The sequence below is a fragment of the Dysidea avara genome, chromosome 7, assembly GCF_963678975.1.
Source record: "Dysidea avara chromosome 7, odDysAvar1.4, whole genome shotgun sequence".
Classification (NCBI taxonomy): domain Eukaryota; kingdom Metazoa; phylum Porifera; class Demospongiae; order Dictyoceratida; family Dysideidae; genus Dysidea; species Dysidea avara.
In genome coordinates this window covers 14,080,882-14,095,687 of record NC_089278.1, presented here as the reverse complement: position 1 = coordinate 14,095,687, position 14,806 = coordinate 14,080,882, and the positions used below count along the sequence as shown (strand labels likewise).

Below are 14,806 nucleotides of genomic sequence, written 5' to 3'. Positions count from 1 at the left end.
CATAATTGGCATAAATGTTCTGACTTACCTAAATCCATTAGCCTAAAAACACCCATGCATAATTTTTGTTCACAGGTTTATATCCTATATCATATTGCTTGTAATTTGAACCATACAAGCTGTATACGGTATTGAATGGCAAATCAGCCCATGCTTCTATGCAGCAGATAGCAATGAATTATTACTCCTTTTCTCTTAAGGAATCGTGTAAAGGATTTGTGTTAGAGCTCGGCGGTATTGAAATTTTAATACACGGTATTAGTAACAGGAAAATATCACGGTATATCAGTATATAGTTAGCTTGTTATTGTAACTATTGCATCATTTCTTAGGCCTAGTATGAAGCAGTATCACAATCTTAAGTTTTTGTTTAGGGCGTGTCTGCTAAACCATCAACAAATTGGATAATTAAACAATAAAGGCTGGGTTAACAGCAATCCTATACTGGTATTGATTGATATACCGGTATTCATTGATATATCAGTTATCATATGCTGTCACGGTATGATAATCGGTTATGATAATTATCATGATAAATGGTATTACCAATATATCACAGAGCACTAATTTGCATGCAGAAATTTGTTCTCATTGCAAGTTTTGCTCCTTACACTATTGTCAGGGGGTCCCCCAAGTATCATTTTAATCCTGATTACATCGTGAGTAAAATAACGACATAGTTAGTGCTACCATAGGGTGACTACATCCAGAATAATGGTGCTTAGTTTATAGCCATGCACAATGGTACAGTTAGGATGTGTGTTATCTGAGCTCCAGCTTAGTCACTAAAGAGTATCCAGATGATAAAATAAATGAAACAGAGCAGCTCCTTTCAGAATAGACTTGCTCTAATAGAAGGCAACTTCTAATAGAGCAGTCTCTTTTTTGAGATTCAGTTAATGCGATCCTGCTGTGTTTAACAGTAATGATTCAAAAGAGCTATTATCAGAAGCTTATAGACTGGTAATACTGGTAACATTGTTCTGCTTCCTGGCAGGTTTTCAGCACTGTTCCATTGGACACCCAGCAGGGAGGTATGCTTAGAAGTCAGTTATTTCTCCGTGAAGGAAGTATACAAGTAAGCCCTAGTGTTTTCTGTACACTTGTTTGTGTGTGTGTGTGTGTGTGTGTGTGTGTGTGTGTGTGTGTGTGTGTGTGTGTGTGTGTGTGTGTGTGTGTGTGTGTGTGTGTGTGTGTGTGTGTGTGTGTGTGGTGGGTGGGTGGGTGGGTGTGTGTGTGTGTGTGTGTGTGTGTGTGGGTGGGTGGGTGGGTGGGTGCGTGCGTGCGTGTGTGTACATAGACACACCATAGTATCTGAGAGGATGAGTGCAGCTACAACTCATAAAAATCTGAACCTCAAATTAAGCACAAGTTTATGTTTTAACGATAGCAAAAGTGTTTCTGCTGAAGGCCTAAAATTCTCTCCGAGTACCGTATATCACAATTTTTTGATCAGTAAATATATTGATGAACAGCTCTAATTATAAACTATTTGAACAGTGCAATTTTTTCAATAGCTTTACTGTCAATCAAGAGTTAATAATTGAGATATTATTAATTCTTGATATAATATACAGTAGTAGGGAGAATACAAGTATCTCACAATTTTTGAGTAGTGTAATTAATATTATTGCTGAGGCTATTCTTTTAAAATACAATCTGCTATACTAGAAAGGACTTTGTTATTTGAGGTTGCCCCTATATTGAGACAATGCATATTACAATTAACAATATATTTTTTTTGCGTTCAGCTGAGTTTTTTGTGCTCAACTGTACAAATTCTAGTACTACCCAACAGTCATGATACTGATGGTGTATCCGACGTATTAGGGTTGCCATTGAATATTAAGCTCTGTATTAACCCTTAAACCCACATGGCTTACTGAGGATGGTCCCTCTGAATATAAGAGTCCGTTTACGATGAACTCCTTTAAACTACAGCATTATGTGTATCATGTGTGTTAATAGTTGGAGCTGGAGGAGGTTGAGTCACAAGCTCAAGAGTACCCGGAGACAAGAGCCTTCCTGTGTCTACTTGATGCTCTCACTGATGTGCCAGTGCCTCCAACACTTGGGGCTGGTCAGAGAGCTCAGACTGGCTTTCAGCCCTACCTTAACTATCTTAGAGATTCTGTATTGCTCCGATTTGACTCACGTAGTTACCGCTTTGCTGATGAAAAGGTTTGTACTTTTGTAGTTGCTAACCATGGTGATGTTGTCATCATGGATAGTGGCAAGTTGCTTCAGCAGCGATGAAAATATTACTGAAATTATTGAACAACTTTGAATGCAGTGATACTGTTGCCCCTGGTGACCCGGGCTACATTCTGATGAGACACATGTTGAATGACTCTAAATTTCTCAAAAAGGTAAGTTACATAACTTGTTGCATGATCATTTTTTTTGTGTACTACTGCACACACACACTATATATAGCACTCACAAGACCTAAGTAAACATCACACACAAGGCAATCACAGTCACAGCTACCCATTGAACCACTGAGCCACCTGTGTGGTGTTTACAACTCTAATTTGCTACAGACATATGAAATGTTAAAGTTTAGTACACAGAGTACAGTTTACTACAGAGTTCAACTCCATGCAGGTGAGAGCTAAAGTTCAAAGGTACATAGCTTGTATACTCTAGATTGCCTAAATTTTATTGTAACTTTTGATCACTATGTAAGCAGACAAATTCTCCTGGGGCCAAGACTAGTACTCTTAGTAGGCACTGTGAAGGTGTGGACACCAAGGTTCCACCTTGACCTCACCCACTATGTGAGTTAAAATAGGTAAATAGAACCGAGTAAAGTTTCTGGCTCAAAGAGCAAATGGGAATCACTAAGCATCAAAACTGAAACATTTACTTGGCCCAATGATATAACCACTGGAGCTATGCTGTCTCACACACGTACACACAAATACAAACAAACAAACAAGTGTTAAAGTGCAGCTTGCACTGTACAAAGATGTAGCTTCTGTTTTGAAGTCATGCAAAGAATCCAGTTTACTGGACAATGCATTTTCAGTACTTACATTTTTTTTAAGTGGCTGCCGGTTTAAGGGTTAAAGATCCACTAAATGGAAAATCAGCTGCCATTATTTTGGTAGAGCAAAGTTGAACTCTCACTGGATTTAGGCTGTGTACTCGAGGCAATTGGCCTGTGAAAATAAATGTAAGTGATGTTACTATCATTTATTCTAGAATGTACCTGATGCGGAACTAGATCAGAACTGCATGATAGGAATGTAGGCATTAAACATGTGTTAGCCAAGAAATCTGGCATGCAGGGCAGGTACCAGTTTGTGTGTGTTAGTAGTACACCTTACAAGATTGTTTACAATATCACAAGAAATTTTAAACCTTGATATGGTTTCAGCATATGTGTGTATTCACTATCTTGGGGAAGATTAGTCAAGGTACTTTTCTTGGATTGTGCTGGAATACCATTGGACCATTGACACACATGTACACATGTTTATCCCATTTACCTGTGTACATAAAAAGTGGCCACCTGTCACATCTGCACTCCACAACTTATTGCAGCAAATTTTGTGACAAATGAAGTAGTTTCAAAATATAGTAATGGCTGTTAACAACTTCTGTAGAGCAACACATGGTGAAACTCTATAAGCCACATCATAAACACCTCTGCCATTGTGCCTGTATTTATAGTCCTGTTGACGGATTGATTTGTAACTGACATAGGCAGTTTGTTGCTGATGGTATCCCAGGGAGGTAAAACATCACAACTCTAGTAAAATGATGTATAATAAATATATTTAACACTAATAGGTGCAAGTACACATAATTACAAAAACATGTAACAACAACCTTAGTTGCCAGCAAAAATCATTAAGTAAGTGAATGACATTTAGTAATTCAGTGAGGTAATTTGTTCCAATCTCGGGATGGTCTTAGGGAAGAATCTCATCTGAATAGGTTGTGCATGAGGAGGGCTGGGGCACAAACAAGTTCGTGGAATCCACACTGAGCAGCTAGTATATAGCTAGCAGCAATCTGTTGTAGTTGATTATGTCTAATAATCACCTCTCAGTAGTGTTTCACTGTTGAATTGTGCCATTTAAGCTAGAGACACTTAGTACGTATGTATATGCTAGATGACAGTCTGAATTTGATTTCAAGTAAAGGTGTAGTAAAGAGAGGTAATATGTCTACCTTTTAAGCATTTTTTCTTGAGCAGTAAACTGATATTGGTCTAACTGGCATATCAAAGTGATAGCTATAATCATACAGTACGATAGTAGTGTATAGTAGGGACCACAAAGGTGTAGGCATGGCCCACGAAATAAAATCATTATTCCTAAAAGGAAAAAGAAGGGGGAGGCGCATTTGTCCCAAATACCCCATCTTGCATCCGCCATTGCCATGGTACTGAAAAGTGGAGAGGACGGAGTTGGTGAGTGTTGTAAGCAGAGGTAAGTGGACTATAGTCAGGTGGTACTTTTTAACATTTTAGTGCCAGTATCATGTCTGAAACACTGCTTGATAGTCTCCCATGATCTATCTTCCTGCCATTTGTATGATCTTCTCAATGTCATCAATAAAACATTTCTGCATATATTTGTGGCATATTCAGTAACTGGTCTTACTAAATAAGCTGATTCTTTGACTCCTTTAGTGTACTTGTGTAGTGTATGCTTGACAAGGTTAAAAACTTTAGTTGTCTTATTGATCTTCAGGTAAGACCATGTCATTGTACTATGTAGTCGGACTCCTAGGTAGTTGTGCTGGTAGTTATGCTGGTCCACATTATCTAAAGGATGCTCAGAGATATATTAAACTATGGAGGTTGAAGCAGGTGATCTGGTATTGGTCATTGATACACATTTCCCAATGTTCGGCTTCATCTGCCAAGTATTTGTCCACTGGACAAGGGGATTGGGGTCTTGTAAGAGAAGAGTGATTTAATAGCACACAATTATCAACACTGAGAGATGGATGGAAGTAATGTTAGTATCTAAGTAAGAACAGTACAGATCCAAGGACAGTGCCCTGGGGAACTCCAGACAAGACTTTTTTTGTGCTAGATGTGTTACCTTTGATGGAGACTCTTTGTGTTCTAAGCGTAGGCCAAGTTGTGAATGTTAGACTATATACCATATTGGGTAGTAATTTATTGTGAGCAACCATATCAAAACGCTTTAGAGAAGTTGAGTAGTACTAGTTCAACCTGATAGTGAGAATCCATTGCTTTTAAGATGTCATCCATTAGTTAGGTATTGAAAAACCCAGAGGAGGTCGGAAGCGTGCATGTGAGCCAATAGCTTTGTATTGAAAAGCGTACTGAACATTTTTTGGTACTGGAATACCTCCCAATTGATGAAATATGATGAGTACATGGCATTGGCACAATGAGCCCCATTAAGCCCCACTGAATAAGTTAGTTTTTTAAACTTGGGCTACGTATAAATTACGCGAGATCTCGCACCAGACCACTGATGCTGTAAATGTCTTTGTTGATGAGCTAGAAAGATGGAGAGAGGACTCCCACTCGAGAAAACAGTATAAATAAACCCCCAAGAAGTTATCCTATGCAGCCTACTTCACTGCTACACTAGTGGCGTGCGCCCTAGTCGGGATCACACGAGACTAGAAAGATGAAGAAAGCCTCCAAGCGAACGATAGCAACAACTGGCCACCACAACAAAGAAGGTTAGAAATTATATTCTAATGGCCAAAATTCAATGTTGCTGCCCTTCTTCATGCTATACAATCTCTAAAATGCAATTAACACGAATGATTTTTCGTAGCGCTTATTACACTTCCGACCTCCTCTGTGAAAAACCAGTCTAAAGCCATATTGGTTAGAGTTGATGATGTTGTGGGTGTTTAGCTGTTCCATGATGCAGTGGAATATGATGTGTTCCATAACTTTTCACCAGACTATAGTCAATGATATTGGGTGAATATCACTTATACTGTAACACTGGAGCTACTTGTTTCACGCAGGTATGGAGGATCCATGTGGGTATATTGTGTAGATTAGCAACTTTACCAGGCTGAGATTCTTTATTAGTAAGGATACATGCAATGTCACTAGTGTTAAATGTTATTTTGGGCACTGAGGGATGCTGGCTGGTAGGTATTTCGGGAATGTTGTCATCTTCTCTTGTGAATAATGAAAAAAAATTTTCTTCGAGTGCTTCTGCTGTAGATGTTGGTATAATTCTCAAGCTATTATCAACCTCAAGTGATGCCACTGACTGGAAGCTTTTATAAGATCTGTTTACTAGTGACCAAAATATCTTACGATTATTTGTAAATTCTCATGTGCTTGCCTTAGAGTTTTATTAACAACATTACATGCAGACTAATACTGCATCCAGTCAGACGGGATTGTGTATGTCTGGCCTTGTATAATGTTTTCGTTTCCTCATTTGAGCTTTAACCCTTAACCCGCAGCTGTTTTATAGAACGCAAGCACTGAAAATGCATAGTCCAGTAAACTGGATCGCATGCATGCCTTGTAAAACTAAACTCTATAACACAAAAACTGTTAAAGCTATCTAAAAACAACAAACACCATCTTACTTACCATTAAATGTTGGTTTAAATGGTCCCATACTTCATCACGTTCATCCAACCCAGAGATACTTGCTTCACTTTGAAAGAGTACAAGAACTATCCCTCCATCTTCCTTCTTCACGTAACGATGTACAAAGGGCCATAACTTGGACATATGTCGTCACAACGACTTTTGCTTGGTCTCATTTTACTCCTCACGTGATGGCGATTCAGTTGATATATAGGTATCACGTGACAACATCACTGTCGGACGAGCACAGTGGCGATACGAACGTGGAAGGACTGAAAATGATTCAGCGCATCGTAGTGGGTGAGTTCCTTCCATGTATGTTGAAAGTATATATATTGGCAGATAGCTTACTCTTTGCCAATTAATAAAATCTGTTTTTCGAAGTGATCAGATAAACGCTTCATGAGTTATGCTTGTTTGTAACCGCCTATGTAGATTGGCAAAAGTATTGTGCGTTTTCAATTCGTTTTTTATCAAATCCAGTTTTCTGGATTATGCGGGTTTAAGGGTTAATATGTTTTTTACCATAACATATAAATCTTTGTATGGGTTAATGGTTGCATGTAATTCAACTAAGTGCAATAAATGTTTTAAGTTGCTACCAATTACTTATTGATGGGATTCTTGAGAAGGATGTGTACTTGAGAAATGGTTTATTTTCTCTAAGATTCTGTTGATGTCAGCCCTATGATAATGGTAAACTTTTTTGGTTGTTTTACAGGTGGAATACCTGGGGAAGTTTGAATTTGAAGGTGACTGCTTTGTGATCAGAGATGCTTGGCGCAACATTGATTAGGTCAGCACCTTACCAAAGTTGATGCCTATCCAATTTCATTTGTGACACCTGTTCCTTGTTCTTATACCCTATATCCTACTTATCATAGCACTCAGTAATCATGCTACAGTTGACGATTGTACAGTGCTCATTTCATAGATCAAACTGCTAATATGGCCAGTCACTTTAACTTGGTGTTTGATACGTACTTACTTCCAAAAGTACAGAATTTTTTTTGTCACCATGTTTAGCACAATTACTGAATGTGTAAATAGGATTACTCTGCAGGTACCAATGCTAGTCTGGCGGTCAGCTGTGATGTTCTAGTTAACTGTTTCAAAGGTTTTACATTTTAATCAATGCTGCACTGACTTCAAAACTGCAGTCATCAATTGCATCACTTTGATGTGGCCTTTGATGTGTTGGCAGGTTTGCTAAATTTTGCATGTGGACATTGTGAAGATCTATTGTCAGGCCTAGCATGTAAAATGTGCATTTACGTAATGTAAAATATACCACTTTTGTGTGGGAGTTCAAAGGCACTGCTTGGGGTTTAACTCACATATTGCCTGGGCGATATCATGGGAAAGCAGTTTGCTCAGGATTATAAACTAGGGCTGCATCAAAGCCTCAAAAGATTTGTAACCTTTGGAGGTTCTGTAATCTTCGAAGGTGCTACAATCAAGTCATCCTGTCGAGAGCTCGGCTACAATCAAGTCACTCTGTAGAAAGTTCAGCTACATTACAAGTCACTGTTTACCCTGAATTTTATCCATCCAAAGCTTCATTACTGTGGATACTGGCATGTCTAATCAGTCAAAAAGTCTTGGAAGCATGTGACCATCATTGACAAGTGTTGGTATATTTGTAGTCTAAGCAGTTGTATTAGAGCATGTTCTACAGCTACAACAAAGTGTGAGTGTTATGTGTTAAATGTTACACTGAACTGGTCTGATCTTCATCTCCACAAATGGTAGAGTGTACCAGTTGTTGCTTCCATTAAGAAGAACTCCCCACCTTTGCTTGTAAAAGTTGTTAGGATTTACACCCCAGCAGTATTTGTTAAACCACCATCCTCCGTTTGGTGTACTAGGACCAGTAAGTAATGCACAATTGTTTGATCTTGGGTCATTGTCATTGTCTTTAGTGCTAAACACCATTCCATTGTGGTCCCTGTATGACAGTGGATCCTTAGTGGTCCCGTGGAATCCTCCAATAGTTAGTTTGTACTTGTGTTTAGCTGATGCAACTTCAAATTGTTCATAATGGAGAAAGACTTTAGTACCATCAACTAACTTGATGTCCATTCTCATTTCCCAACCACCTTGACCAGTGAGACAATGGAGGGCTCTGAGTCCATACCAAAACTCTCCAATCAATTTGCCAAATCCATCTTCATACTCAACCCAGGTCCTGTTAAAGTCTTCAGTTCCATCTTGTCTTCTCTATACCACTAACCATCCTCCTCCTCCATTGACAGTGTCACAATAAGTCTCAGCCTCCAAATGATCATCTCTGCAGACATTAGGAAGGACATAAATTCCTAGTCTTCCTGGAGAAGGTGAAGCGACCATATCCTAGATCACAGCAATTGTTGACGAGACCGATATTTGTTTTCTGGCCACTGGAGAGTGGCAGTATCCCAATAGCCAGTAGTAGTATTATTGTAGTAATAGTAGTAGTAGTCATTGTAGAGCTAATGATGAACTAGTGATCACCTCACAATGTGATCTCTTTTATATTAGTAATAGTGCGGAGTCACTAACAATGAGTGGAGTTGTGTATTAGTTGACAGTTTCCTTATAAGGAAGTTGAGGATGACTAGTAAAGTAGTACTAGCTGACTAATTGTTTGATGTGCTTGTTATAGTGACTAAGTGTTTTGAGTTTGCTGAGTATTACTATGTTATGTGATTTAATGATGTGACACTTCTAGGTAGCTTGACTTGTGCAATTCATCTCTTGTGTGAATCAGAATCATAGAGTACAGTTTGTGTAGCTGACTATTCTATTAGAAATTATGATTGACAGTTATACTGTACTTACATTTTTTAAAAAGGAAAACCAGCCCATACTTGGTAGCTATTTGATGTATTTATGAGCCTGTTGGCCTGCCAGACCACAGTTGAAAGGCTAGAGTCTAAGTGACAGAGTTATTAGTACAACCTTCATATTACGCAACAATAATAAACTCACTTGTGTCATGTGCCTTTTGGGGCTCCAATAAATATCATATTTACTTGGTTAAACGCCACACCTTCAATAGTGGTTGTACATGAGTGGTGCAACGATCAATTTTGAAAATAAGGCTTCAGCATCGTTTTAGATTATCGAGTGGTGGTCAAATTTGAATAATCGCTGCATCGGGTTTTAGAACTAAGGTCAGTAACATTGCAGTGTTTGTGTCTTGCCTTTACCTTTCTTTAGTGGTACCTGTAGGTATTATGGGGTTACTGTTATCTTCTCTGGTGAATAATGAGAAAAATTGTTCTCCAAATTAGATGTTGGTGTAATTCTCAAGCTATCGTCAACCTTAAGTGGTACCACTAACTGGAAGCTATTATGAGATCACTTTACTAGTGACTATAATCTCTTACGATTATTTGTAAAAGAGTCAGTCATCAAACAAGAGTCAGTTGTGATGGTCAAGTTTGTACGGAAGGCATTGGGGGGAAAACACCAAGCACTAGTGTTAAACACTGCTTTGCTAGTTGTAAAGTATGTTTTAGTAGTATATAAATATAAGATTTAGGGAGTTTCGCCATAACTTACCATCTTACAATCATTGTTTTTTATGATTGCGCTTTATTTAGAGTACATGTTTCTTTTTCTCATAGGTTATGCCATACGATTACATTGTCTCAGAATGTAATGACCGCTCTGGTGAATGTACACCCAATAAACCAGAACTTTAGAGTTTGCAGTGCTCATTTCAGAGGTTTTTGCATGGAGTAAGCGTACTAGACCACCTCCAAAGGATAGGTCAGCTACTGAAATAACTTTGCCAAGTACTAGCAGCTCATTAGAGATTGACAGGGTGTTGTAGAATGTGTGTGATGTAGAGCCGTCTGACCAGAATAGAGAAGAAGATGTCATGGAGATTCTCGCGAATTATGGTATAATTTTAGAGAAAGTAATAATAGTGATGATAATTTAGAAAGTGATGATGGAGATGGTACAGAAATCGAAAACTATGCAGGTGAAGAGGGTTGCACAAGTGCACCTCTGATTACTGGTGTTGGTATCCAGAGACCCATTGTGTTGGACTCTGGGCTACAGACTGTTATTGCCCCTAACACAGACAATGCTACAAGTTCAGGCAACTGTTTGTATGGAGAAAGGCAGCACACAGACTAATCCATTGTTGCTAAGTAGCACCAAGAATGCTTCCACGTCAACTGATGATCTTTATGCTATGATCCCATTTTGCATAGAAGCAATACAAGATGATGACAAGGCAGTGCTATTCCACACAGGATTTCCATCGTACATGCTTTTAATGATTTGCTTCAACTTTCTTGGTCCAGAAACTAGTGTTTTGAGCTACCAGAAAAGTTTAGTGACAGAGAAGCTAGTTTTATGGGACGGAATAGATTGTTGATTTCTCTGAATGAATTTTTTCTTACACTGTGCAGACTACATCTCAGTCTGAAAGAGCAATATTTAGCTTATAGGTTTGGAATTTCACAACCAACTGTGCCACGTATCTTTACCACATCGGTGGGCTTCACGTTTTATAAGTTCAAAGAAATTCCCATTTGGCCTAGTTGACAGTTATTGACCGCTTCATGCCTGACTGTTTTAGGAGTATGTACCCCCAAACACGTGTATAATAGATTGTACTGAACTGTTCATTGAAATGCCGGCAAATCCAACAGCTCAGCAGTTAACATTTTCAAATTATAAGAATCATAATACTTTTAAGGCACTTGTTGGCATTACCCCTTCTGGTGCTGTTAGCTTTGTATCTGATCTTTATGGAGGAAACATATCTGACAAGAAACTGACCGTTCAGTGTGGCATCTTGAAGCTTCTAGAACCTGGTGATTCTATAATGACAGACAGAGGATTCACTATCACCAATGTTTTGCCACCAAATGTTCTATTAAACGTTCCTCCTAGGCTCAATGAGACTGGACAACTGACAGAAGCTGAACGTACAACGACAAGAAGAATAGCTTCAGTTAGAATACACGTGGAGAGAGCTATTGAACGTATCAAAAACTATCAAATTCTTCATGAGATACCTAACAGTATGCACAACAGTGCCAACCAGGTGTTTTTATGTATGTGCCACGTTAACTAACTTTTTGCCTCCCCTTGTTGAGTAGCAAAAGTTGTATGTACTACAGGATGATAGAAAATACTTTGTGTGTATTCTACGTGGTTGCATCTAGATATGAAGCTTGTACCATTGGTTATTTCAGCCATAATAAAATAGTGTATACCAATGAAATCCATAATAATGTATACCAGGTTAGATGCTGCACTTTAAATAGTAGCCACACTTACTTAAGCAGTGCCACAATTAATTTTGAAATATGCTTAACCATTGTTTAAAGTATTGATTGAGTTTGAATAGCAAATAAAGGTCACGGCATTTAACCAAGAAAATACAGCTAAACAATTCATGTACAAAAGTTAATATTTAATATAGTATATTTGGCAACATATAATCAGTATAGAAACATCTTAGTTCAGGGTGAATGGAATTCCATATTCTTTCATCAAAAGAAATGTGAACACACTCAATTGACTTTGGGGTCCACACAACGAAGTCACCAAAAATAGCATTGGTTGTTGCCATAGTTCCTTGAATTTGGTAGTAATACTTTATGGTCAACATGTAGCATGACATTGTGTTGTTATCATCTAGGTAACAGTCTAAAGCAGTACAGGTTTCATGTACGGAAAGGTTGGCAGCTGAATAAGGGCACTTTATTTCAATGATACCACACAAGTTACCATCACTGTTCTCCAAAACACCATCTGGGCTAGCACCCAGGTAAACAGGATCACCAATGTAAAAACCGGCCTTTCTCAGCTTCAAATTTGGATGTCGTTGTGTAACCAACTCGTTATATGCCTTGAAGGCTGTAGACTCATGATCTCTTCCCACTTGATAGCTGGCACACCTGGAGGTATTCTCGTATGGAGTATATCATTGGCTAATTTATCAAAAGCAGACTTCCTAGTAACCACACGATCAAAGTTTGATGCAATCAGTCTGATTAAACATTCTTCGTGCCACCTCATAGTAGCAGACTGTAACTGAGTTTTTTCCTCGATAGCTGCTTTTTCTCATGCTGTAGGGGTTATTCCTTCTATGAACTCTAAACCGTAACTTTGGATTACTTCGTAAGTTGGCAGAAGAGGGCTTTGAAATAATTTGTGCCATACTTTTGCTTGAATACTTTGAGGAGTCAATGGCAGTGTGTGTACAGTTGCAGCATTTTCACCAGGCTGTGCCAACAAGTGTAAAAATCCACAAGGTGTCGGATAACCCATTAATTGTTCTGTTAGGTCCTCCAGTTTACCTTTTGTTTTTTGAAGATTGGATGGTCTAGGATCTTAGGACTTATGGTGAGTTCTGGTAGTGCCCACTTTGCCATACGGTTGGTTGCTGAAATCAATATCTTCAACTTTTTTGAGTCTAGTCTCTCTTTTCGTGGCTGGTTCCATTTCTGCAGTAGTGAGGTGCATGCATTTTCTCCTTCCTCTGTGACAGTGCTTCAAATTTTTACAAAGTCCTCCAAAGCATAACACAGTGCTGCAATATGCTTGCAACTACCTCGAGGTTCCCGTCCTGCTGGGCAACCACACTCAGCACACTGAATGCTAGTGTCATCTTTCTTTATTCTCATCTCTAAAGAATATGCCAAGTCCTTCTTCATCTCTGGCAAGCATGTAACTTTCACATAAATGTCACCAGTTAATGATTTTGCATAAATCTTCTGAACATGCCCTTCTTTAAAAAGTTTATATCCACCTGAACCAACACTGTTTCAGGTAATAGGTACAAATCATTTGTTTTCAAAGACCGGCCAGGCATTGTGGTGGAGTCGCTAAGAGCTGTAGCTTCCTCTTCGATCAGTTGTTGCAGCTGCACTCCAGTCTATGAAATGATTATTATCCTTCACTCTATTAGTAACAAAATAGTGGTAAATTGACAACTGCATTACCTCTTAACTAGGTCTGCCTTTTTTCCCTTTTCCTTTGACAGAAGATGGTTCTTTGATAGCAACATCTTCAATTCTGCCACTTTCATTGACTCCACAGCTTTTCGCTGTGAAGCCATCATGAAATGACCCTTCTCTTAGGTTTCAGTAACACTTGGTGATCTTTTGATACACTCTAAATAAAGCACAATCATAAAAAACAATGATTGCAAGACGGTAAGTTATGGTGAAACTCGCTAAATCTTATATTTATACACACTACTAAAACATACTTGACAGCTAGTGAAGCAGTGTTTATTAATACTAGTGTTTGGTGTTTTCCCTGTACAAACTCGACCACCACGACTGATTAGTAACGTTTATGCAATTTTTGCATAAGGGCCATTCTCATGTGCTTGCCTTAGAGATTTGTTCACAACATTACATATCAGGCAAAGCCCAAATGCCCCGTGTTACAACTAATATGTAACACTTATCAGGCTGATAGCCTATACAGGGTGATCAATCACCCAAGCCAATATGAGTGCAGCCACTGGATGTATTATATATGCATACCTAAAATTTTTGATTATGGGTTAGCAGCTCTAGTATGTTCTGGTTATGTTCAGTTATGATAAACAGACATATCCTAGAGATATCACAGAGAACTTAGGTTATGCAAGTTTATTGTTTTAATCAATCGTTTATGGAAAAAGGACGGAGTTCACTAAAGGCCTAGACAGGTAAGCTTGTTTGTAGAGTGGTTACTCTGTGCAGAGCGGTAGCTTCTTCATGATGGGGGCGTGTCTGTATTCGAAAATGTGCGGAAACGATCGATGAATATGCTATAGTATTGGTTTTCACCTTAGCCCAATGTTTTTCAACTCGTAGGATGGCGAGGATAACAGAACGCTCTACCTCTGAGTGGTTTTCATGGTGAAATTGAAGTTGTGCATTCTAATCATGTGAATATTAATTGATCCCCACAATCAATTTCGGCCTCAACATCTATATAATCACTGCTCAGTTGTAGCCCGGTCTACATTTCATATGTAGCCTGGCTAGCTGGGCTACATGCGAAATGTAGCCTGGGCGGCTCCTTTGATCTGAGGTGTGAAAGTGTTACATGCAGACTTATATACTGCATCCAGTCAGAGGGGATTGTGAACGTCTGGCCTTGTATAATATTTTCGTTTCCTCATTTGAGCTGTAATATTTTTACCATGATAGGTCTTTGTATGGTTGATGGTCATGTATTCCAACTAAGTGCAATAAAATGTTTTATTTAAGTTGCTACCAATTGCTTTATTCA

At 38.6% G+C, this 14,806-nt stretch overlaps 1 protein-coding gene across 1 annotated transcript in view; it reads left to right on the top strand.

Annotated features, from left to right (window-relative positions):
- LOC136259698 (nuclear pore complex protein Nup205-like) overlaps window positions 1-14,806 on the top strand; it is a 50,432-nt gene that overhangs the window by 10,974 nt on the left and 24,652 nt on the right. The window contains exons 10-12 of the mRNA XM_066053204.1: window positions 998-1,078; window positions 1,969-2,181; window positions 2,232-2,369. Coding sequence (XP_065909276.1) covers window positions 998-1,078; window positions 1,969-2,181; window positions 2,232-2,369 — 432 coding nt within the window. The remainder of the gene's footprint in view (window positions 1-997; window positions 1,079-1,968; window positions 2,182-2,231; window positions 2,370-14,806) is intronic.